General features: G+C 36.5%; 1 protein-coding gene across 1 annotated transcript in view; it reads left to right on the forward strand.

The window, feature by feature from the left end:
- LOC117409290 (alpha-mannosidase 2) overlaps positions 1–26,515 on the forward strand; it is a 116,794-nt gene that overhangs the window by 80,345 nt on the left and 9,934 nt on the right. Inside the window, exons 11-20 of the mRNA XM_058991670.1 lie at positions 2,870–2,984; positions 3,513–3,580; positions 4,065–4,230; positions 5,335–5,568; positions 5,867–5,989; positions 7,144–7,258; positions 11,023–11,156; positions 15,973–16,114; positions 23,452–23,585; positions 25,542–25,736. Of these exons, the coding sequence (XP_058847653.1) occupies positions 2,870–2,984; positions 3,513–3,580; positions 4,065–4,230; positions 5,335–5,568; positions 5,867–5,989; positions 7,144–7,258; positions 11,023–11,156; positions 15,973–16,114; positions 23,452–23,585; positions 25,542–25,736 (1,426 nt within the window). The remainder of the gene's footprint in view (positions 1–2,869; positions 2,985–3,512; positions 3,581–4,064; positions 4,231–5,334; positions 5,569–5,866; positions 5,990–7,143; positions 7,259–11,022; positions 11,157–15,972; positions 16,115–23,451; positions 23,586–25,541; positions 25,737–26,515) is intronic.

Raw genomic sequence — 26,515 nt, forward strand, 5'->3', positions numbered from 1 at the left:
CTCCCCAGTCTATAAATGGCCATTGTAATACAAAGATGCTTAAAAATCAGATAAAGTGGCTTTTATAGCGTCAACAGAGGCAGATCATTTGATTTAGCTACACAAATCAATCTGAAGATATCTGGTTCCAGCAATGAGAGTGCTTTAAGAGACACTCAATAAGTAGAATATAAAAGCTGTCTTGTTTTTAGCTATTTACATGAAATGTAGACAGTTAATCACTAGTAGTACCACCGTTACTAAGGTTACACCTCCGATAAAATTACATCTTAATGGTTCCATTTTAGAACTGAATTTATTTTTGAACTGAACTGTATAATATAAAATTACTATCTGTCAGTGAATGTGCACTGTATTTATCTGTACCTGAAATTTTGATGAATAATAGTTCTTGGTTGACAAAGAAATGCCATTTTGAATTTGGGTCTGGGAAGTTCTGGGCATTTGCTGTTGAACTGATTTATAAATGATGTGATTCATGGCAACTCAACAAAGGGACCCCCTTCATTTGAAAAAGATAAAAATAACAAATATATATTCACCTTACTTCAAAATGTAAAGAAATAAAATAAAATGGAACACTTCCTGATATTTAGGCTCTAAATCACATACAATTATAACACGTGTCCCTGCGCCTTTTTATGGATATTGTATGGAAATTCAGATGTATCAAAAAATACATTTGCTTTGCCCTTCTCATCACCCCTTAGTTGATTCATTATCTATCAAACTACCCCATGATTCTGAGGTTGGAGACATTCCACAGCTTTCCACGTTGCCAGTAACGTTGAGTCCAGTTGTTTGAAATGTGCTTTGTTTGAGGAAAATGGTGCAAATGCTTTGTGACTATGGCCCAATATGACAATCGGTAATATTGAGTTTGAAACCCTCTTTGGAAGTCTAGCAGATAATGTGTTTTCTTTCTGGCTTCCTGCTTTTTGGAATACAGCTTTTGTGCCAAAGCGCTTGTGAAATAACTCCTTCCTGTTTTTAACTTTCTGTGTCCCTTTGACCTAATGTACTTTTACTGTGCAATACAGAGACACATACTATTGCAGTCCATTATTGTTTGTCTGTTTGCTGTGCAAAGACAGCTCCAGTATAAAGCAGCAGTTAATCCTTGTGTGGAAGAATTGATTTTCAGTGAAGTTTGTGATATGTCTGAAAACACAAATGTTTCTTTCCTCTATATCTCCAGCAATGTGGACACTGCTTAACTTTCATTTCACAGTTCGGACACCTTATTGGCTGAGCTTTTAAAGGGCACACAGTTTGCCCAAGTTTGGTGAATTTAGATGGTGCTGTTTTAGAAGTGTGTGTGTCATGGTGACTTACAGAACCTTGTCCGGGAACTGGCACCTGTTAAGTTGTTTCCTTTGCAGGTAGTACTTTCAAAAAGAAAACATACTAATTACAGTAACAACCATGGTCAATGCAGACATGCTGCTGCTAAAAATAGAGACATTTTATTTCTCTAGATACTGTAAACATTTTATGGCAGGTGATGCTAAGTGACAAGGGACAGATACATAACTGAAACTACTTGTGTGGAATCATCGGACAATGCTGCTGCCGTATCCTCTTCATGCAATTTTGTTAGAAGTCATACAGTGCACAGTAGATGTTTATGTACTGGGACCTAGAATGTATTTACTGTATGTGAAGACATGTCACATTCTTGTTCCAGCACCAAATAAAAATTGGCCTTTTAATTAAAGTCCAATGGCAGAGATGAAACACTGTCTGTTTCACATTGTGGGTATTGCTGGTTGGTATTTACATTAGTACAAGCCCAAGTGAATGTGGGTTTGGTTAGAGAAAATGTAAGGTTGATCAACTCCTAAGGCTGACTGTATAAATTCATTTACAAAAGTGAGTAAAGCTGGTACTCACTGGCACTGAAAAGAAAGAAAAAAAACAATAACAGAAATACGTGGAAATCCATTACCCTTTAGTAGTTTCATATACTGTGTACATGTGGAGATTTGACCATTGCAGTGGCAACAAAGTGATATTTATTTATTTTATTTTTTTTGTGAAAACTAAAGTTAGTAAAAGTAAAAATATGGTGTAGAGTACTGGTGGAGCAATCTTGGATCCTGTGAGCTTTGTGTATTTTTTCTCATTGATGTATTCCAAGTTCTAAAATCTATGTTCCATGGTGCCTGGGGGCACAAAGCAGCAAATTAAGAAGCCTGCTTCTTGACTCTGTTGCCCCTAGTGGTATTTATTAAGACTGACACTAAGAATAATTGCTGTCTCCACTTCCTGTGATACTTCAGTATTTTCTACTACTGTGTACCCCTCTCCAGCTGGACTTGTTTATTCAGCCCGTTTCAAACACATACAGGTGGTTTCTTGCAATGCTAGAGTTGCAATAGTTATACATCTTATTCATGGTAAGGCATAGCTTGGTGCTCTTTGGTATGTGTACAAATAAATCACTAAAACATTTCATTTTGGGAATAGGGCCAGTAAATGAAACCTTTATCAACTGTTTTAGAAAGAGCTCACTTGTTTGTTCTAATTTTTCAAAGCATAGAGAATGTTTATAAGCACGCTTTGAAAAAAATAAATAAAAAAAAAAAAAGTACCTTAAACATCCTGAACAGTTGAGGAATAGGGCTCAGAATGCAAAAGAAGAAAATGTAATTTTTGAGCGGATTGTATGCAGTGGGCATTGAGCCATTTCCTTTGTTGTATTTGCCGACTGCCTGGGAATATTGCTTTTAATTTCTTTCATCCAATACCTGCTGTCTTCATTAATGTGCAGTACACAGCTGTGTTTGTGGACATCAAAGGACAGCATGGGGCCAATTCAGACGTTGCATTTGTTCCTGGCTAATTGTTTTGGTCTGTGTTTTTGCAGGCTCTTTCATTCAATAATGAATTTGAAGCGGGTGATAATTGACTCTGCTCATTTTCTGATTCTGAAGGACAAGGATGACTACAAACACAACCCTTCAAACCTCTTCCTTCAGATGGTAAGGTGGCAGTTTACTGAGTGTGTAAATCTTATTTCTCTTCCCCTTTGAAAAAAACAAGCAAAATATGAATTCTGTCAGTTGATGACACAATATGGAGAAGGATTCACTTATGTATTGCTGTTATAAACCCAGATCATGATTTTGGTTTTTATTGTATTCCTGAAGCATCAACAGTTTTTTCTGTTTATATTTTTTAATGTCTATGAGCACATCTGAGTATGAACATGGTGTGATGTAAAATGGTGGATGCACATATGTGTAATATATTACTAAACATATTTTAGAAATATTTCAAATAATTAAAATATAAGACAAGGTTTAGCAATATGTAGAATCAATTTCCTTACAGTATTTCAAGGTTTGTTCCCAATATTCAGAAACAAACTTTCATTTTATTTGGCTTATAAATGTGCATAAAAACCCTTAGTCCTCTGCTAGTATTATAAAAAAAAAAATACAACCCTGCTGTTAGTAATATAATATAATACTGTTCTGTAATGATCTCTTGTATTATTTTACACATAGGATGATGTGCAACCCTCTCAAGATGCTCTGCCCCACAAGACTATCCTGAAACTCAGTACAGAGCCCAGGTACATTTTCTCTTTTCCCTCCCTTTTTACATCAAATGCAAATAAACATTTAACAAAACTGGTCGGACTGGGGTTGTTAGAAATAGATCATTGTAGAGGAGTTAAAAAGTATGTACAAATACAGCTGTACTTATCTGTCAATTCTCAACCTTAAGCTTTCATTAAAGTGGTTATTCAAGGCGATGCAATACTGTGACTTTTCTGTAGATTGTCCTTAAACACCCAGTAGAAATCTGGATAAAAAACTGGTTCATCCTAAATAAGCTAAAGCCTGGATCTGACTACAAAGAGGGTGCTATTCTGAATTAAGTCAATTTACAAAGAACTAAGTACATAGCTGTTAGAAAAGTTGTGTAAAATATATTCAAGTTCAGAGGTCACTCAATGTTATGCTTTTTTTTTTTATCAACAAATGGTAAAATATTTGTTATTTTACTTTGTGTGTGTCTGTAAGTGTACTAACTTCAAAGTAATGTTGTTGCAGGTCACTCGTGGTTTATAACCCCACAGAACAAGACCGTTCAGCTGTTGTTACTGTGTACGTGAATACCCCTAGAGTGAAAGTCCTGACCGCTTTGGGACAGCCTGTGAAGGTACAGGTCAGTGCTGTCTGGGAGGAAACGATCACAGTATCCAAAGAAGCCTTTCAGGTATAGTATGATCCTGTGATAGTGTTTAAAATTGACAAGGCATTGAAGCAGTTGCAGATACTGTATGTCATTTAGAATGTTAAACAAAGTTCAATTGAAGCTTCATGTCCTGAACTGGACTGGAAAGTTGTTTTTCATTGAACATGAAAAGTTGGATTCTCAAAGGTCTTTGAGAAAATAGATCAATTCTAAAATGAATAATATAAGACTACAAACTGTACAAGTCCCTAAATTGAATAACTTTATTGGTTACATTTGTCCTTTCGGAAAACAAATCATGCTAATGAGGATTTGTAACGAAGAGCTTTGAGAACCTGCCCCAAAGTTCATCAGTTATGCCCTGTGGAGGATATAGCGGAGGTGCCCATATGTATATACTGTCCATACTTTCGTACACTTACTTTTACATGTATCTAGAGAACTGTTGGCACAGGTGATTGAGAGCTCCAATTATTATGATTTTTTTTGTTATTATTGACAGCCGTTCCTGCCAACAATTTGTTCACACAGTCCTGATTCCACATGCTAATTTCAATCAATTTTACATTCTCCAAATCTTGTTGATGTGGATTATTACGTTCACGCTACAGTTGTCTTGTTTTGCTTCTCAAAGTGTTGAATTACATACACAACAGCAAGCAGTGGATGTTTTTTGCGCAAAAAGTTATTAGTTTAAATACCCATAAAAATGTTAAAACAGGCTGTAATTTGATTTTTCCAAAGGTGCTGCGCATTAAAATAGCATTATTTATTTGTGAATGAGATGTGGGAAAAGTGTATGAAAATTGGGCCCCTAGATACAGTATCGATTAGACAACAGTAGGATACAGTAGCTGCTTATATCACTTTAAGAAGATCGAGAAAGCGCATAACATGCCTGTATTATTGAAAGGGACTTGCTGTCTCCATTAATTTGCCACTCCTTTCGATCCCAGAAGTATAAACTGCTGGTGATCCCAATAGAAAGCTTGAAGTTAGCTGGGTCAAAGGCTTTCAGCTTCTGTGCTACCCAAATTAGGACAGCCATCAAACATTTGAGATTATTTTCCATGCAAGGTTTCTGTTTTGTTCCACAAAGGTCTCCTTCTGTTTTGTTCCACAAAGGTCTCCTTTGTGGCCCAGCTGTCTGCACTGGGCCTAGGAGTATACCAGCTCACTGAGGGGACAGACATGAACACACACCTCGCAGACTACAATCTATACAAAAAAGGTGGAAGCCTGGTACTCGGTACAAGTGGACCGTTCAAATTGGATGTTCCACAAAACAACCCTATTAACTTCAAAATTGAAAACCCACACCTTCAACTTTGGTGTTCAGGATCAACCGGCTTGTTGGAGGTAAGTAAATTAGTACTGGCCTTGCATCATTTTGTGCAATTTGAATAATAATTATAATGTACAAGTATAATAATGCATGTTTGTTTTTTTATTATTTAAATTGGATTTTAGCTTAATTTGCACATAGTGCCATCCAGTGATTTCTTTATGCAAAGGACTTTTGTTTTGAACTCTGTAACTGAACTGGTAGAGATTGTTAAAAAGACATGCATCTGAATGTGTTAAGAAACATTGCTAGTCAGTGGGGTCTATCAGTGCTTACCCCAAGAGTCCAAGTTAGTTTTTTTGTTTATTTTAGAAAGTGAAGCTTCAGGATGATAGTAAAGAACATCATGTGAAGGTGGAGTTTATGTGGTATGGAACAACCAGCAACAGAGATAAGAGCGGCGCATATCTTTTCCTTCCTGATGGGCACGCTAAGGTATCGTGAAAAAATAGATCAAATGCATGCTAACAGGTTATTCAGCATGGGAAGCATCGACAGTGCCAAAAATACATTTGGTTCAAATATTGTTCTGTGGTCACTTAGGTACTTAAGAAAGATTAGCTGCATGTGAAACACTGGCATACTACAATGCAGCGTTTATACATACATTCTGTTTGCATGTACTCAACTTTATTAAGACGTTTGAATGAAAGAAGCTGCCAGATTGCTAATGCCATGCATTATCTGGACCTGTTTGAATAAGCAAGTCTGTCATCACGACCCAGCTGGAAATGGTGACATTTCATTGAATTGCTGGAAGTGGTTTCTGTAAAGCTGTAAAGCTTTTAAGTGAAATTGGATGCAGTTTTCAGACCAGTGACCCGAGTCAGAATAAATAAACTTCCAATCTTGACTTCTCTTTTTTCTTGTGTTTTTTTTTTTTTTTATTCCTTTTTAATATTTATCTTAATTTGTTAATAATGCTGTTTTATTTTTACCTTTAATGTGTTAAGAATGTTATTCATCTTGAGCTAAAAACAAATAAGAACACTGATAAAGGCACCTGAAGTAAAACATTTTTTGTGTAGAGCTTTAGTAGAACTAAAATTCATAATTTTAAATAAACAAACATCAACAGCATCTTCTGAGTTTTCCTAATAAGAGTATATTATGAGTTTTTGTGTGTAACATAGTGTTATGTGGTGCAGTGTTGTGTGATGCACTACCATTAGGGATACAGCTAAACCTAATGCCCGAGACAATGCTTGTTTAAAAAAAAAAAAAAAAACAGTAAAACAATGCTTTGGTACAGTGGTTAAGATGCTTGCTTGTAATTGGAAACACAAGGTTGCTGGCTCTTACCCAGTCCACATCTGTAACTGTCTGTCTTTTCTGCCTTTCTGTGGTGTTTATTTTCTGATAGAACTAGGCAATTAACTTGGGTAGTATAAAGTAATTAGTAACTAATATACTAATACAAGTCAAAGGACCAGTGACTGAATCTCTATAAAAGTCTGTTTGCTTAGCATAATCCTTGGGGAGGCATTCATTGATTCTGCTTTTTGTGCATTGCATATACACTAGGAGCTCGCCTCTTCATTTTATGAGCGCTTTTACACAATGTAATTCCAATCCTGTTTTCCTTACAGCCGTACGTTACTTCTGAGCCCCCTATAATAAGAGTGACCACTGGACCACTTTTTTCTGAAATCACAAGCACTTACCGCCATTTCACCCATTCGCTGCGCCTCTATAATGTGCAAGGTAAGGTGAATGCTGTTCCAACTGTATGCCTTTAATAACATGTCACATCATTTTTGTAGTATAACGGGCGCCAAGTCCCTGATTCTCATAACTTGTGCTGTGTGCAATCTTGAGTTACATCCCTTGTTTTCTTTAAAAATAGAGTTAAGTAGATCACTCACATAAAACGACAGTGTCAAGTTATACACTAGTCTGGAATAGTTTTTATCCCTTCTGTACCAGTAATAAGTGTCCAGTTATGAGTAAAGCATGTTGTCGAATAAAAAAAAAGTTGAGACAGGATGCATATATTTTATATGGAAAAAATCCTGGACCAAGACTGTGTCAAATTAAGCGAAGGTGTCGAGTTATCCACCAGTCGAGTTAGTCGCGATTGTGTGTGTGTGTGTGTGTGTGTGTGTGTGTGTGTGTGTGTGTGTGTGTGTGTGTGTGTGTGTGTGTGTGTGTGTGTGTGTGTGTGTGTGTGTGTATAGCTATATATATATAGTAACCAAGCTTGCACTACTCGGGTTCTTTGCCCCTTAACCAGAACCAGGACACAGGAACTTGGTTTCAAAAGCGCTGCTGTGCTACTTTTTTTAATAATACAAAATAAAATAAACAAAATGAAAACAAACACCAAGCTCTATTCTTGAGCACTAACTAAAACACAGAAACAGGAACCTAACTACAAACAGGACAGCTAAGCTGTTTACCTGTTAAAACAAAATCAAACAAAAACAAAACACATAGTTTTTTTTAAACAAATGACACGAAAAGGCTTTACACAGTACCTTTGTCTTTCAATACGCTTGAGCACACTATCAAGCAGGCTTTTTTACACACAGCAGAACAGAACAGACTGCCTGCACGCTTTTTAAACCCTGCACCTGGCACTAATTTACAATCATTACCAGGTGCGGGTGATAATTAAACAAAAACAATTATCAAATTAGGGCTTTTCATATACATATATATATATATATATATATATATATATATATATATATATATATATATATATATATATAATTAACCCATAGTTCGACACTTTTATAAAAAGTAAACATAACACAAATTACCTACAATTTGTAGTTTTAGAAGAAACTAAATGAGATAATGTACAATGTAGAAGAATAAAGGAAAATAAACAGATACATAGACTCAATACCATGATGCCTGAAAGTTTAAATAGAAAGGAATAGTAGATTGTTACATCATTAACTATGTAGTAAATTATATCACAAGCACATTCATATATTTAAATAGAAAGTGTAGTAACCATGGCATCAAAATCCTATGTTCCTGCTTGTTTTCAAACACACTTTCCCTTGACAAAGGTATGTTAAACATACCGAAAAGTTGGGAAGTTGGCTCTTTTGAGATATTTGAAATTTGTACTGTTTTTGAAGAATTCACTTGTATATGGCTGCCTAATGTAACCATGTGACTTTTTTTGGGTTTTGGCATGATAATAATCGAACCATTTGTGATACTGGGCTAGATTCTCAAAGCTATTTTCTCCAAATCAATTTTTTTCCTAAAAAGAAAAATGCACCAGATTAGGTTGCCAGACTGAGAAATAGATAACTTATTACAGTTAAATTGTATTTATTTCTTGTAGAAATGACATTTAAAAAATGTGCTAATAAGTAACAATTTGGAATAAAAAGTTTTTTTGCTAGAGATTTTCCACAAACATGATATAAGCTGACATCCATTAGAAGTCACAATCCATAAAATTCTTTAGATGATTGAGGTTGTTTTTAAGGATCAGGTTGTTTGCCAAGATTTAATTGCAGTACCCACATTTTGACACCAAGTAAGGTCATCTGAATTGCATGCTGAATACAAAGCATGTGTTCAGTATACAAAAAACCTTCAGTATAATCCAGACTGAAAGTGTTCATGTGATGATCAGGCTTCAGTCACAATACTAACGGCACTCCAAAAGCATCAGACCATGATGAGAGTTAGACTCCAGGCTTCATACACAGCTTGATCTGACCTAAAACATTTTAAAGCCAAATCCATCATTATTAATTACCCTAAGTAAATAGCATATACAACCTTTCCTGTTAACTTAGGTGACAATTGGATTGCAATGCACATTATTTACAGATGAGATGATATAAAAGTCTATATTAAAAGATTTAAAGCCTGTCACTTATATTGATAATGGTTTTTAGATTTATCCGCTCTGTGTGAAAATAAAATGAGTCTGTGCTGCAATAAATAAATAAATAAATATTGACCGTTTATTGCTTTTTTGTAATGTTGAACCAGTATTTCCACTTTCAGGTTAATCGGTTCAGTTGCAGTGCTGTTTTTATTTTTTATACATACAGTACATATCTACATACATTTTGAGTTACTGTGAGTATTATGTAAGCACCAGTTAGTATCGTGGTACGTTTCATACACTATTTGAGATGCATTCTTGCCTGTTGTGCTGTGAATTATAGTTTTCTTAATGGACAAATATGTGCAAATAAATTACTGTGAAGTAGAATCCAGCAATATAGTGGCCTGTGTCCCTTAGGAAAAAACATCTTGGCACAAGAGCTAATGACTTTTTCCCCTACTGCTATGTTATCTGAAATCTATGTGTAATGGATTTAGCTGAAAAAAAAAATAAGTAGCCTCTGGCTATACTGTAATGAGTTGTCAAGGTGGAATGCATGGGGGAAAAAAAAAAACACCTTCAAAAACAACATTTAAACAATGGAGTGAACGCTCAGCAAACATTTTGACATTCAAGTAACTGATTTTTTTTTTTCTGCTTGATAAACAGAAGATATCAGTTGCCCTTATGCTTTGGACAGATTCCAGCTCTTTGGTGCTCACTAACACTGTTAGCATGACAGTTATCCTTCAGATACACATTTGTTTAAAAAGCCCTTCTACAGTTAAGGGAGAAATTGTGGTCTTGTTTTGGTCTTGGTGATAAACAAACATAAAAAGGCTTTAGCTGGAAGCTGTTTATATACAGTAACTATTTATAATTGTTATGTTTCTGCAGGTTTGGTTTCACTGATCAATGTACTAGTCATAGTTGTTCTGCTCTATCGGTTATTATTAACCAGGCTTACCATGTCATTTTTTAGCCAGGGGGGTTTTGTCTGAAAATACTCATAGCTCAATTTGCAAGTGGGGTGTTTTTATTTTATTTTATTTTATTTTATTTTATTTTATTTTATTTTTACAAAAGGGGGTGTGCAATTATCAGTTATTATCAGTGGCGATGGAAGCGTTTTACGATGGGGGGAGGGGGGGGGGGGGGCGAAGCTTCCTGTGTGTTATTTTTAGTGATCCCACCAAAACAGAATTTGTGAGTTAATACTAATTAAGGCCCTACATAAATCGTGGCGAGATCTTCATAAAATGCAGCACAATTGTGACCAAAGCATGAAAATTTCCAAAAATGTTGTTCTAGTGCCTTAATTATGAATGTCATTAAAAAAGACATACAAACAGCTTTTCATTTTCTTATTTAAGAAAAATACGGATCTGAAATGGCAGAAATGTGAAATAACTAGCATTATTTTTTAATGTCAATTTTACATACATATATAAGTAGAAATGTTTTACGGTAAATCGCTTACAAAAAATCAAGTTCAGCAAAGTTTCTAGACTGACCGGTGCATTTACAGTATTTCACAGTAAAGTTGGAACACAAAAGCCAGCCCAGACATCCCTGTATATTTACAGTTTACAGGCATTCAATTTCAAACAGAAATGCGCTCGCAAAGTCTTTAACACACAGACGTGCTGTTCTGTTTCAGAAGTGGACGGACAGTCTTTGGAGATCTCCAACACGGTGGACATCAGAGGGGAGCGCAACTGTGAAATTGCAATGAGGATAACATCAGACATCAACAGCAAAGATCGATTCTACACAGACCTCAACGGCTTCCAGGTGTGGAGCTCTTGTTTTTTTAGATTTAAAGCACAGATAACATTGTGGATATTGCTTATTAACTCAGTAACATATAATAACTTAGAAACATATAATAAAACATAAAACATATTTATAGTTTGCACTTTTGGTTAATTTTTGCCTGAAATCTTTTTCGTCATTTGGTACTGCTGTTTGTTTAATTTGCAGTATGAATTTCTGCTTGTTCCGAGAGCCGTGTGCTGTTTACAGTGATTGAAATCATCTGCATTTTGTGCTGACAATCTGGCAGCTCATCAGTGTGTAGAAGGGATGTAGGCAGCTTGTACCTTCGGGAAAGCCAGGGCAGTAAAGCTGAGTTTAAGCTTTTTAAATGTCTCCAGGTGGAGTACTTAAGAAAACCCGAATTAGCTAGTTTAATTTATTTTTAACCTGTATTTGAGCTATTATATGTATACCATATTTTCACATTCACATGTAGTTTTAAATAAACATTATATAGAACAGTCATCATGTTTGTATAATTTAAATACAAATAAAAATACATGTTGTTTATGCACACGTAATTGATGCTGCTTGCGATATATACAGTATGCATTGCAGCAGCACATTATTGCGGCCAATTAATAGAACTGCAGCGGACTTATGCAAAACAAAACTTTAAGTCACCATTCCAAGCAGGTTAGCAGTCACGGTCACATTTTACTACGACTACTACTAGTAATAATAATAATATGAACTTGCGCTTGTCAAGTGACCCCGGGGATTGGTTGTGCCTCGATTATACATCAACAGTCGCTTGCACAGTTTGTAGTTAACTTTTTTTTGGTCGTCTGGGCATTTAACAAAAAAAATCCCAAACAGCAGCGGGGTTTCAAGACATTTCTTTCAATACAGCTTATGCTATACAACGATTTTCTGTCGAGGTGGCCAATGAAGAAATTAAAGGTTTGCCTCTGGATAACACGAGCTGGAGGGGGGAGGGACGGACGGACAGTGCTCAGTTTTCTAAATTAAAATTATTAGTGTTATCGTATATTTTGTATGTTTCAGACATATTCTACCATACCACGTCTCTTACACTGTCTTGTACACTAGGTATGTTTAGTACATATTTTACTGAAGCACTACAACCGCTAATGGTACCCACTCCCCAGTGCTTTGGCATAATACCCTGCTCCAATACATGGCAATGAAACTGATTTTACCTGTTTCATGGTCCTGAAAATAAGTGCAGATAAGTACCTGCCGATTTTTTATTTTTTTTTTTAATGTCGAAAACCGGAAGCCCTAGTTATAATATTAGAATTCTTGTTTTCATACCGCCATTCAGATTGTAAGCTTAATAATAATAATAATAATAATAATAATAATAATAATAATAATAATAATAATAATAATAATAATAACTAGAATTGATGAAAGTGGTGGTAATGGACTAAATAAGCAGTCTGACATCAACAGGCAGGAATTTTGAAGATGAAACCTGACACATACATCATTCCCTGGTGCAGCTCCTTTAAGAGAGAAATTTGAATGGTGCATACTAATGGGTCAAACAAGATGACAACTACCCCTGAACACTCCACATGCAAATGTATTAACAGCAGAATAACAGAGCATGCTGAATTTGATGACACAGCCTTTCCATTTGTTTCACATTTATCCTGTAAAACATCTAGGTGTTTCTGTTTAAAGAAAGGTACAGTTTCTCCAAAGCAATGCGAAACATCTCTTGGGAAAGACCTAGATTTTCTTGCGCTGTTGAGTAGCCAAGTCTTCTGTTCATTGAACTATAACACATTGTTAGCACTAGCAGAGCAGTCTCAAGCCACTGAAATGTGATGTTTTCTCTGTAATAATGCATGTGTGGTGGAGGTTGTTACAAGCTCTTTGTCATCTGTTACTTTCTGTGTATTGATTGCATATTCTAGCAGCAGTGTATCTTTGTCAAAGTAAACTGCAGGTCATTGAAATGCAATCAATTACTCCCCAAGCCAGCTCAATGATCGCAGGAGTCACTCTACAAGAAAAGTTACAGTAGCGCCTGTAGTAAAACTGCGGGAATAATCAAAGTGTGTGTGTGTGTCTGCCGTATATAATACTGCAACACAATAAAGATTGATCTGTAGAAAGTGCACATGAAAGACAGGGCTGTTGTCACAAAGCCAGTATTCACAATATTGTTTTGCGTCAGTATTATGTATTTTACAATGGGATTTTGTGTATAGGTGCATAGAACTAGTGGACATGTGATGTTAACTATACTATAGGATGTGGAAGTGTCTTGATCTCAGTCCGCGCCTGGGAGTGGAGACAAAACTACTTATATCCCCAATTAAAAGAGGTTACAATAACAGCTGTTCACTGAGCAAAACAAAAGGCAGTTAAAAGAAGCCATTTTTAGACTGCTTTCAAGGGCTTTTATGTGTATGTTGGAGAGGTCTGTATTCAGTAATGGGGTGGCAGTGAGTGTTGTAGGACATTATAGATAGCCAGTTTACACTGTATTTTGGGTAAGCATAACTACTTTTATAGAAAGTGTGTGTTTTTAACAACTTCATTCAACAGTAAATTGTTAATTTAAAGAGCAAATAGAAGTAGGAGTGTGAACATACAGCGTTCTATTTACTCACATGTTGTTTTAGCTCATTTTAATTCATTTTCTGTTTTATTGTTTACATCCTGCCAACGTTTTACGTTTTAGCCACACATAGGTCTTTAGAACATGTCTGTGGATTTTGTACCATGTAGTTCAAGGGTGTGGCTTTCAATGTGGAAGAATGTGAAACACCCAGTGTGTTCTGATTTCTTTGGTCCCTATTCGCAGTGATCACTTTGATATTTTTGGTTTTTTTAATTTATTATTTTTTGTTATTTTTCTCAATGTTTCTATGAAACAGCTCTGTGAAGTAAAGCTTGCAGTGGATGTATTACAAAACTAAAATTCTTACAATACAATTACATGCTCCTAGACTCAGCACGAGGGACTGGAGCTCATCTGCACAGATTACAGTTGTGCTGAGACTATCCCTGCAAAAAACACATGTGGTTTCCAAGTTGCTAAGTTTATGGTTCCCCTGGAAAAGTTGCTGCGAGATCATTGATGTACAGTAGCTTCCACATTTGAAACGTGTATAAAGTTGCAAGACCCTTCATTACCAGCTCTACTTGTAGAAGGTCTTGTGTTTTTTCTACCCCTCCCTACAGTGCCTCTCTTTACCTTTATTTGCTTGACACACACACACACAGGGTCTAACATTTTTAGAATATTTGTGCCAATTCTATCCTCATAGTGGAGGGAGTTCCTTCAGGAAAGTATTTAGAAAATGAGCAGTGTCTCATTGTTTAAAGCTAAAGCAAGATCTAACATAATTCCATTATACTGCCAGAGTTGTTGAGAAGTTTCAATTAAATACGTCAGCTTTCAATTCAACCACAATTAAAAGCATACTGATTGCAGTGCAGTTTTGGTTAGAGGAATGCTTTAAACAATTAGTGCATTTAGCTCAGTCTCTTTTTTTGTTTCTACACCATTACACATCAAAGAATTGTAATTATAATTTACTACATGCCAGCATTAGTGTGGAGCACGACTGTTTGTGTTTTACACCTTCTGAATATTGACGGATATATAAAATATAATGTACACATCTGCAATCGACATAAATATGTTCTCCTAACATGGCACAACAAAACATTGCAGTGTCAGGGAATTGTCTTGCTCCTGATCCCTGAAGTTGGGAGAGTGTGGTACTGTATATATCAGATCACAAAAAAACCCATTGTTTCTCCTGTCACGTCCATAGGTCTGCTAGGTAGTGATCTGGATAATTTAATGATCTTAAGTGCACCCCTGCTGTGTTCTTTTGCCAAGTGCTATAAACGTAGCTTCTCTTTAACTAGATTGAAATGTAAATGAACCAGTGATATAAACCTGTCTCCCTGGGGTGTGATGATGTTATTTTTTATGATGCTGAGTCACTGCAGTGCTGCAAGCGCATGACTGACATGGGCTTTATTAATACACATCTGTGGATCTCAATACAGAGTTAATGCAGACAAGATGTCAAAAAGAGTATTTCAGGGTAATGTACGCTGCTTGTCTTGAGGGAAGGTGTTTCCTTCAGGGTGTGGCCATTTTATAAGGAAATGAAGTAGGCATGCTGCACAAAAAGCTAGACCTCAGAAGATTAAATGCAGTCGAAATGTTCAATATTGTCATTAGAATCGGCTGAAAAATATCATGATAGCTTTTTGGAGTAAATGGCACTTTTGGTGTCCACCTAATTCTTAGTTACCAGATACTCTCACACATTGTTAAGGGAGTGTGATGGGGTGCAGCCTATTTTGTGGTGGTTCTGTGTTTTTTGTATTGTTTAGAGTGGATGTGAGTGAGTTTGGGGTGTGGTTCAGTGAGTGTGTGGAATGTGCCTGGGCTAATGAGGTGCGAATTGCCCAATTAGCCCAGGCACCTGTATAAAAGGGAGTGGTTGGGTTTGTTAGGAGGAGATTGTTTGTTAGGAGGAGAGTGTTTGTAACTGTGAGACGACGTGTGTGTGAGAGAGAGTGTGAGTGGGTTTTTTGGGGGTTTGTTTAAAGCCTGTTTTGTGTTTGTCTTTTTGGTTGGCCATCGTGCCTTTTTATTTGTGTTTTGTTAATTAAAATATTTTGGTTTCACTGCACTTTCTGTCTCTGAGTCTTCCCTCTGCTGCTATCCTGCCACAGGGAGATTTTAAAAAAATAGACAGGATCCTTTTAAAGAAAAGAAAATGCCATTAATGAATGATGAAAAACAAGTCCATTAATCCTGACTGGGTTCATTTTATTTTTGCAGATTCAGCCCAGGAGAACTTTGAGCACATTGCCTCTTCAAGCTAACTTCTACCCCATGACCACAATGGTGTATATTCAGGATGAAAATGTTCGGATGACACTTCATTCTGCCCAGTCGCTGGGGACTGCCAGTTTGAACCCAGGTGAGCACACACATCTGAATCATCTTAATTTATATATTTGTCTAACATGCTTGGCAATTTTTTTTTTCAAATGCACAGCCCAGTTATACAGTCTAAAATTAGGAATTGCCAATCCATCCATTTTTATAGCAGTTGTAGTCTCCTCAACTGATATCTGTTTTTTATCCTGCACATAAAAATGCTCTTATTACCTGATTTAATAGTTTTAAGATCCTTACTTAAAAGTGGAACTGATATCATTTGGAGTGCAAATAGGATTCTGGGCAATACATTAATTTTAATTATCCCTACCCTTACCAAAAAAGAAAGGGGCAAACAGGTCCACATTTTTTACCTTATAGATTATAGGGGAAATGTTATCCTTAAATAACTGTCCCAAGCATGGGGATACCCATAGTCCCAAAGTCCTGTTGCTGACAACCAAAAAGGCGCCAAAGGTAAAGGGTTAACCTGGGAGGGGTTTGCCAGCATAATCACTGATTTCCTAAACTGTGTCTTATATCCTGAGAAGGCTCCAAAAGATGTAATCACCTCCATTAGTCTCGGCACCAATATATGTGGTTTAGTCAAAAATAATATTATATCGGCCGCATATAGTGACAAATGGTGTTGTCTTGTACCAGTCTGAGCACAGTGAATATTGAGGTCACGTCTAATAGCCTCTGCCAGCGGCTTAATTACATAGCAAATAACAGAGGTGGCAGTGGACACCACTGTCTTGTACCCCTGCAAAGAGCATATTGTTCAGAGCACAGACTATTTATTTGTAATTACAAAGGCGCTTGGATCTTGATACAATACTTTAACCCATTTAATATACTTCTCTCCCAAACCCATGCATTGTAATACTTCAAACATATTTAACCACCACTCTATCAAACGCCTTCTCAGCATCCAGACTCACTATGACTGTCTCTGGTCTTATGTTGTGTGAATGCTGTATTATATTCAGTAGGTGCCTCATATTATTACCTGACTGTCTATTTAGTATAAATCCCATCTGGTCTGGGTTAATCACATTAGATGGAATGCTTTCAAGCCGTCATGCAAGGACCTTTGCGAGGCCTTTCCCATCCGTGTCTGGTAAAGATCTAGGACTGTATGATGCAGTGTCTTCTGGGTTTTTTTCCTTTTTCAGTAATATTATTATATTGCCTGATCTCCATGAAGGGGGAAGAGTGCCTTTTTGGAATGCATCATTGAACATGTCTGCTAAGAAATAAGTAATAATAACATATTAAGTAGGGGCAACCCAAGGAGAGGAGAGAAGGTTTTGTAAAACTTTGCTCCAAATCCATCAGGGCCTGGTGTTTTATTACTGTTTAGAGATTGCATTGCCTCTGAAATTGCAGTTATGGATAAAGGCTACTCACGGCTAATCTCTCATTGTTGGATGTCTGTGTCCCTAAAAATATTATTAATATCCTTTCGTAGCACTTTCCTATTTTTATGCTTATCTTTAATAGCAGAGATATAGTTACTCTCTCTATGCCCCTGGAGAAACTGAGCTAGATATTTCCCTGGTCTGTTACCATATTTATAAAAACGCTGTCTTGCATAGAGTGCTGAGCCTGCTTCCTGTGTAAACAGGGTATCCAATGATGCTCGAGCAGCAGCTAGTGCCCTGGCAACTTTTTTTTACTGGGAGATGCTATCATTTTCCTTTCCAGTTCAGTTATTATCTTTTCTAGAGTTGTCTGTTGTACTTTCCGTTGTTTCTTCTTAGTGGCAGAATATGACATTATCATTCCCCTGGTGTAAGCCTTCAGTATTTCCCATAGCAATGAGGGATCCATACCAGACACATCATTAGTCTCTAGAAATAATTTGAGTTTGTCTTCCATATAGGAAACAGACAAAGGTCCTAAACTAAATAAGCCTTAAACTGCCAGGTGAACACATTGCGAGCATAATTATAGGGTTCATATAGTATATAAATGGCTGCATGATCAGATATTATTATGTTTCCTATAGATTCCCGAGTAATTTTATCTAAAGACTTCTCTGCTGATAAAAAATAGTTAGTCTGATGGACTGTTGATTCTCCATACAACTAATAAACCAAATTCTATACAACTCTCCTTTATTGAGGGGCTTTCGGATAGGCAGGACAAGGGATCTGTCATTCTTAGCATCCCAGATACAGTTCAGATCTCCACCATGTTAAATATTTGCGCAGGAAAACTCTCTCACTCTAGAAAATACTTCCATGAAAAAACTGACATCAAAATTATTTGGCGCATACAGTATATATTGCCTAGAACAACTGACTCACCATAAAGAAAGCCCTTGATAAGTGTATATCTACCCTGTGTGTCTTTTATACATTCCTCAATACTAAACGGAACATTTTTTATCACTCCTGTATTTCTAGATGTATAGGAAGAAGAATATACTTGCCCTACCCATTCCCATTTGAATTTGTCATGTTATTTAAGTGACTTTGCTGTAGAAAAGCAATGTGAACATGCTCTTTCTTAAGAAAATGTAAGATCTTTTTTCTTTTAATGGGATGGTTAACCCCCCACATTCCATTTTATCAGCCATGATACTGTGCCATGATACTGTCTGCCTGTTCAAAAATCCCATTTAGAAAGTATTTACCACATGTAAGAATAGTACATTGTAGCTGTCTTATAGTAAGAACAATCACAAAATATAAACAACAATAAAGAACTGTGGCTATCAAAAAAAGTGATTTAGAAACTTGTTTGTCAAGAACCATTAGTAGCTTAAGTATCAAAGATATCATCTGTAAAACAAAAAAGGGGATTGCAGCCAGCATCAGGGGTATAGAAAGCAAACAAAAATAAAGTAAAAAGCAAAAATACCTAAAACGAAATGGTCTTTTGCACCAGTCTAATATTTGACGGTACAACCCATTAAAGTTAAACCAATACAGTATTTTAGTTTAGCTGGTACTAGTTCAATATTCAAGCAAAGGGAGAAAGGTTCAAAGTCTTACACATTGGATCTAGAGGCGAGCAGCTCATCCAGGAAGGGTTGAGCTGCTTGCAGGGTTTTCAAGAAAGATCCTGAAAGATTCGGAGTGTTACAGGATACAGCAGAGTGAGCCGTATGTTGTTATCTCGTAGTTGCTTGCGTATTGAATCATACTTGCGGCGCTATTTCTGAGCTGCAAATGAAAAATCCTGGAAGAACATTATCTTCTTCCCATTAACTTTCAGGTCACCCTTCTTCCTTGCAGCTTCAAGTACAGTTTGCCTATCCCTGTAGTTGTCGAATCTCACTATGATGGGTCATGGTCTTCCGTCTGCCCCAGGCTTGGGAGCGAGCGAGCGATCGATGGGCCCTCTCTATTTTGAGAGTTCCATTCTTGGCTGCAATGTCCAGGTGTTGTGATATCCATCTTTCAAGAAAACATATTGGTAATTTACCCTCCGAGTTCTTGGGCAGGCCGATAATTCTAATATGTGTACATCTTCCCATTCTCAGCATCATCCACACACTCCTGCAGCTCTTTTATCACCTTCTCAGCAGACACCAATACATTTATCTTGATCACTATCTCTATCTTCTATGAAAGATATACGTTCTTCAGTCGCTTGAATCCTTTTATTGGATTCAGGAATCCCTGCCTTAAGTGAGTCAAATTAACTAATAACATGTTCAAGCATTGGCCAAACAAGAGTTTACAGGTTTATGTTCATGCTTTACTTGTGAGTTAGGCACATGACACAGCAGCAAATATGTCAAGTCCTCATTTATTCAGTCTTCATGCCCAAATTATTGTTTTTATCTCCGAGAGTAAACTTATGACATTGAAGTCCCCATTGCAGAGGCTGCTGTGCTGTTAAAAGGGGTAATAAAGGGGGAGACACATAGCTTTAGAAAGAAAGACTGAAGATTGCACAAAGCCAGAAATTCTCCTTAAGTGGTTTAATGGAGAGTAGGGATACATGTGACAGGTAATATAACTCAAAGAGACAGGCATGGGAGCAGCAATGCTGTACGTGAGTAGAAGAAGAGGCATTCTTCACGTCTTTCAACCATGTCTGCGAATTTCCCCCAACCAGAGGTTAGCAAATAGACGACAAAACATCAGTAATCCTGATAACCCATACCGGCTCAGGCAGCATTGTTTTCAAACCTTAATCAATTTGTCTTTACTTCATTACAGCTAGACAAGAAAGTAATAGAGGTCATCATGGCACCTTGGATAGTGTCTTCAGATACAGGATATAAGTGATTATATTGTTGTGTGACGATAACTCAAAGGAGCCTCTATCTGGAAGTACTGTATTGTACCATTACAGGAACATCTTTGATCTGTATGAGGTGCTGGACTATCACTGTCTTCAATCTCGGTGTATAGTGTTTATTAGTAGCAGTGTTTGTCATCCATGTTATGAACTGTGTCTGGGTTTCTGTCTTTTAACAACAGGCCTTCTGAAAGAGTAATGCAAATGTATTTAATCTAAAAACATACTAGCTTATTAACCTTGTTAAGTGGTTTCATTCTGTCATGAAGGCAACCGTATTAAAAACACCTCAAGCACTGCAGTTTTTGTGTCCACCCGATATTAATCACAAATACTGGTGAAATGAAAAATCTTGATTGCAGTTTGGGGAGCTGGCTTACCTCTTAAGTATCAACAGGAATCTCATCTTTACATCATTACTTCGAAATAGCTATTTATAAATCTGGTCATCTGTCATATTCTCAACAACAGTTGGACTATTTATACAGGAGCTCAGTGTATTAACACTCAGGAAGCTGCAGCACACAACACACAGGTTATAGGCAATGTAGTTGTTTTTTTTAGTTGCAAATGCTGCAAAAAAAAACAAACTTTTAAAACAGAATTAGTAAATACTGCCTTCTTGGAGAAAACACATTTCTGCAGATCACCTAAGGATAAAACCACACTGAAATGACAAATCACCTCGAATCCAATGGGACTCAAATAGCAGCTCCACATTCATATTTACAACATGTATGCCTTGTCGCATCAATTTTATTCACAGTTACATTGATTTAAATCCATTAAATATTTAAACACAAATCCATCGAGGTCCCAACCTTGGTAGAAAGACCAAGCTAAAGAATTCCATATGGATGGCAATGCATACGAGAAAGTCTTTTTCGACAGATTCTATGCAGCAGACTATCCTTAGTTTTATGAGTTCTGTCTGGTAATATTTACACATTGAAACAGATGACAGTGTAATTTGCTGCTGGCTACCAATGATAACAGGTGTAACTTGCAAAAAAGTTCACCATGATGTAATTGTCAAATCTGCAGTGCTGGTACCATACGTGCTACATTTAGCCTAGACAAAGCAGGTTAGTTATGTTTAGTTAATGTTCATGCAAGTCTTCTTTTAGTGCATTGCAAGACACCTTTAAACAATATTAAATGTTTTTTTTTTTAAAACATGTGTTCGGGGTTGTATGTTTTGAAGGAGGAACTTGAGCGAGCTGAAAGAAAATCTAAAACGAAACAGAAAGTAAAAGCAATAGCTACTCGTGCTGGGCAAAACAGCATGGTATTTGTTCGGTGTTTGTGTTCGAGATTTGTTTTTGTTTAATTTTTTTTTTTGCTCTATGAGCAGTGGTTTGTTCAATCTTTTGATTTATTTTAGTTTGAATAAAAACGGCGCACCAGCGCTTTCAACCCCGCAAGTACCTGCCTGTGTCTCTGTGTCAGCTTCCACGTCTGGTTCGGTTCGCACCACCCAAGCCACAATATATACCTGTCTATATATATATATATATATATATATATATATATATAGACTGTACTGTATATTACAAATTAACATAATACAAATTATGTTCATATTAATAGAAACAGTTGCTGTACCCAGTGAGAAGCATTAGAGGTTTTATAATGTGCAGGCTATTCTGTTTTACTCAACATATTACAAAATGCAGTAAATTATTTTCTTCCATTAAATTGTCCTGCTTCTCATCTGGGAGATCGCACACTGAAATCAAATTGTTTGGTGCAACACATTACATTTTCACTGGCTTTATTGCAGTGTCGAAAGCCTGCTGTGAAATCTTTTCAATATGAAGCCTATACAGTTTTGCAGAACTCAATATACCCTTATTAAAAATGTACGTGCACCAGTGGATTCAATACAAACTCTCTGTGTGAGTTTTAGCATTAAAACTTTCATCACTAGGGAAAATTGTTCAGTTCTAATAAGTGGAAATATATGCGAATCAGTTGTTTTTGCATCCAGTGTAGGTCAGCAAATACATTCCACCCTGTTACAATGCCTAACATACATACAGTCATGGTTTTATTGCTGTTGCTTTGCTTTGCTACAGTCTGTAACCTTTAGCGAAAAGGGAGTCCAAGCTCCCTTCGAGGTTGATAAGAGTACATGAAAGATCTTTGAGTTCAGTGAAGCTACTGGTACAAGAATTGTGGGTTTCTTTTTTCCCTTAGTTTTTAACCTTTAAGCCCCTTCTGTTGAAAGCTTACTATGTAGTTCCATATCATACACCACATACAGGTGGTGCCTTTGTGATTGTTTTACAAAGCAAACCTCCCTGATGAAGGTAGCCGTGCCAAAATGTGCTTCAAATATCAACAAACCTGGTTTCTGTTTCTATGTTGTTTGTTTTTTTTTTGGTTGGTTGTTTGTTTTTTTAACACGTGTATTGTGTATTTCTGAAAAATGTAGTGTTATTTATAGCAACTTACATTTTTAAAGAACATGCACATTTGTTTGTTATCTATTTTGGTGACTTACTGATACTTCCTCCTGTTTATTTTTGCAGTATAAGTAAAATCATGTTTGCATGTTTATTTTTATTGAGGCTCTGTCACAATACTTAGCACTGGGCAAACATGAAATTACAACAATAAACTACATGTGGTAGGAAGAAATAATATAAAGTAGTATTTTTCAATGACCAACAGCATCGAAATGGCACCCCCAGATTATTGTATGCATTACCCTAGTCCTGGAGAGCTACTGGGTCTTCTGGTTTTCGTTTCAACAAGCTCTCAGTTACTTAATTGCACCAGTTACTGGCTTAATTAGTCAAGATTAACATGTGTTCCAGATCTATAGGATTTATTCAATAATTTGTTAGTATTACAAGAATTATGTACATTTTCCCAAAGTCATATGTTTTTTTTTGTAAAGACTCTAAACTAATTATCTGATGCCTGTGCCACATTTTTCTTTAAAAATCCACATTGACGTGTTTTTCTGCTAAGCATTTGAGACTTCCGTAATTAGCTTCTGTGAGACCAACACCCGAGGTCACTGTTAACCACATTGGCTTGTCATTTGAACTATGCGAATGCTCCACTCTGTGCCGTTGATGAAACGGATCCAATTTTCTTCTTCAGGCCAGCTGGAAGTCATCATGGACCGTAGGCTGATGCAGGATGACAACCGCGGCCTCGGACAAGGGGTCCAAGATAACAAGATCACAGCCAATTTGTTTCGCATACTGCTGGAGAGGAGAGTCCGCGTGGATGAGGTAATCACTCTAATGCTGGAGTATTTTTTTGGATAATTGGATTGCTTGGAATGTAGGAAACAAAGCCACTAGTATAAACCTCAGGTGTTTTCTATGGTAATCTGTGTGGATTTACTAAACACACTTGATATTCAAAAACAATTCAACTTTATACAGGGAGTTGAACAGTGATAATCAGTTCTGCGTTTTTAGGCTGTCCTGAGTTTTGTAAAAGCTTTAATTTGTGGTATTCCCAGTTGTTTACAACAACAGACCAGTGCAGCAATATTAATCAATTTCACAAAAGTAGCCATAGTAACAAGGATATATGCAGCACATGTGACTCTGTTGTAGTAATTAAAATTCTGGTGTTCAGAAGTCAGACTAGTGTGAAATAGAAAAATAAATGTAGCTAAAGTAGAATATCCCAGAAAAGGGTATGTGGGGGAACATGTGTCACACTTATTTTTTTTTTACAGTATGTCTAGAGCAGGGGTAGAAAACTCCAGTCCTCAAGGGCCACAGGGTCTTCTGGTGTTTTGATTTATAGTTTGTGCTTGTTTGTTAATTTGTATTCTATATCTGAGTGTCTGCTTTCCTGCTGCTCACCAGCCTTGACTGTGACGCTACCCGACCACAGTGACACAGCTACATTTTTTACGTGTACTCTAAATACAGTGCATGTAATTCATACTGGTTTACGTTTTCATGATACTGTTATCTGTAATGTTGTATTTACAGCCGTGGCAGAGATGTATGTCACACACATTCTTGCTTAAATGGTTGACCATCGCTGCAGTGTATGGATCTTAATATTTTTTTTTTCAAAGACATACCGACATAAAGCAGCTTTTCGGTATACATTAGATATCATTTTTAAAAGTAATTTTAAATGACAGGCAGAAAAAAAGGTTAAGAAGGTTGACCTCAGAAGAATTGGATAGTGATTATATACAACACTGATTGAAAAGTAACATCACCATTTATTGGTATTGTAAAATAAAAAGTGTTGAATGCAGAAGGTTTATCAAATGTTATTGTAATTTCTAATCCTATTGGCAATGTCAGTCAGCTGTAAAGCAAGGCACAATATTAATGCAGACAGAGAACATGAAACACTTTTAATTTGTCTCGTAGACGTGCCTGTTTTGTTTGTGTAATGACATGCATTATGCTGTGAAGAGAGTGTTGAAATCAAGCCAGTATATCCATGTCCTTCATTGCAGCTGCTTATGATATGGATTCTTGGATATCTGTTTTACAAAAACAGGTAGAGGTGGGGCCATGTTGATGAAGAATCGAACTGCTCCTTTTAAATATCCAAGAGGCAGTTGAAGCTTGGGTCATGTTCACAAAACAATGTTCAGTTGTGACAGTGCTGTATCTCCCTATATTAGCACAGATGTCATGTAAAAAAAGTCATACACAGTGGACATGTTTAAGATGTACTGTACCGTACGCAAAGCTTGGCATTTTGTATGTTGAAATTTCCCAATACTACTCTATAAATAAATGATGTAAAATGGACTGCGTTTAAAATGAACTAATATTTAAAGTGTTCTTACACAGATGGTTTGGAAAGTATTTCTTTAAGCACTGTACCCAGAAGTGCTCAGAGAAGTTTTAGATATGTGCTTGTATAATACCCAGGGACACATATATATACACCACTAATAAATACAAAGTGCTCCAAAAGACCTGGAGGATTTCCCAGGATTCATTCTGAATTGTTGCACACCTCTCACAAAACTTATAACAAGTCCAGAGGACCACATGACCACATATATTTGCATACATTGAAGTCCAGTGAAGAATACAAAAAAATATTGAATATTTATGGAACTCCCTCTTCTGCTGTGAACTTTATAGACCAGCTTGATTGCTTAAAGGCATTCTGTCTTGACAAGTCTTTCATTTTGTCTTGAGTAGAATATGTGCCACTATAATCTAACCTTACAATTATGCTTTATTCAACAGAAGGAAAACAGCCAGCCAGTGAGTTATCCCTCTCTGCTCAGTCATATCTCATCACTATACTTGAATCACCCAGTAATTCCTATGGCTGTCAACAAGGACTTTGGGGCTGCTTCGCTGGTTTCAGAATTCAGGCCACTTGCTTCATCCATGCCTTGTGATTTGCATGTAGTTAATCTACGGGCCATACAGTCAAAGGTATGTTTTATCTTTTATTATGTCTGTTTATTTGGAACTTGACCAGTTGTTAGAAAGTAAGATTTTTTTTCGTGTGGACATTTTCCTGTTAAATGTGGTTTCTTTAAACATGTCAAATCACATCATTTATGAATGTGAAAGTGTTTAAGAAATGGTCATATCTTGCCCCACAGGTGCTTTACTGTTTGTTTGTCTGGTCCCGATATTACCCAACACTAACAGTGACAGCCATTTTACAAAGAGGAACTGTTCTAATGTCAGAAATCTGTTTTAATAAGCAAGTCTAATGTCCCTTTGGATGTCCTTTAAAGGCCTCAATGTCGGTAAAAGTCTAAAAAATACACTTATGGATATTGGGGAGCACTATTTAGAATATAATCAGAGTTTTACAAAGTATGACAAACACATAAGCACTTTTACCCTGAACTTTGTGTTTCATAGCCTCTGGTACATATCTGAGACATATCTTTCAGCCTACAGTACCTGTACAGTATCTACCAAGAACAAATTACTGCTGTTGAGATTCCCCAACATGTTGTGTAGAGCCTTTGAAATTCAGTGTATGTGGCCGTATAGTAAAAGGTGTTTCCTTTCACACTTAAGTAAGGGTTTAGGAACCATCCTGCCTTGGACTGTACATATCAGATACCTACTATTACTAGAAGATGTCATTGTAAAATTGCTCATTCATTTTTCAAGATTCCTCTTCTAATTGCTTAAGGAGGTGTGTGATTTTGCTTGCCAAGTTATTTACTTATTAATTAAAAGAATATACTCTA

This window comes from Acipenser ruthenus, chromosome 2 (assembly GCF_902713425.1).
Source record: "Acipenser ruthenus chromosome 2, fAciRut3.2 maternal haplotype, whole genome shotgun sequence".
In the NCBI taxonomy this organism is placed as follows: Eukaryota; Metazoa; Chordata; class Actinopteri; order Acipenseriformes; family Acipenseridae; genus Acipenser; species Acipenser ruthenus.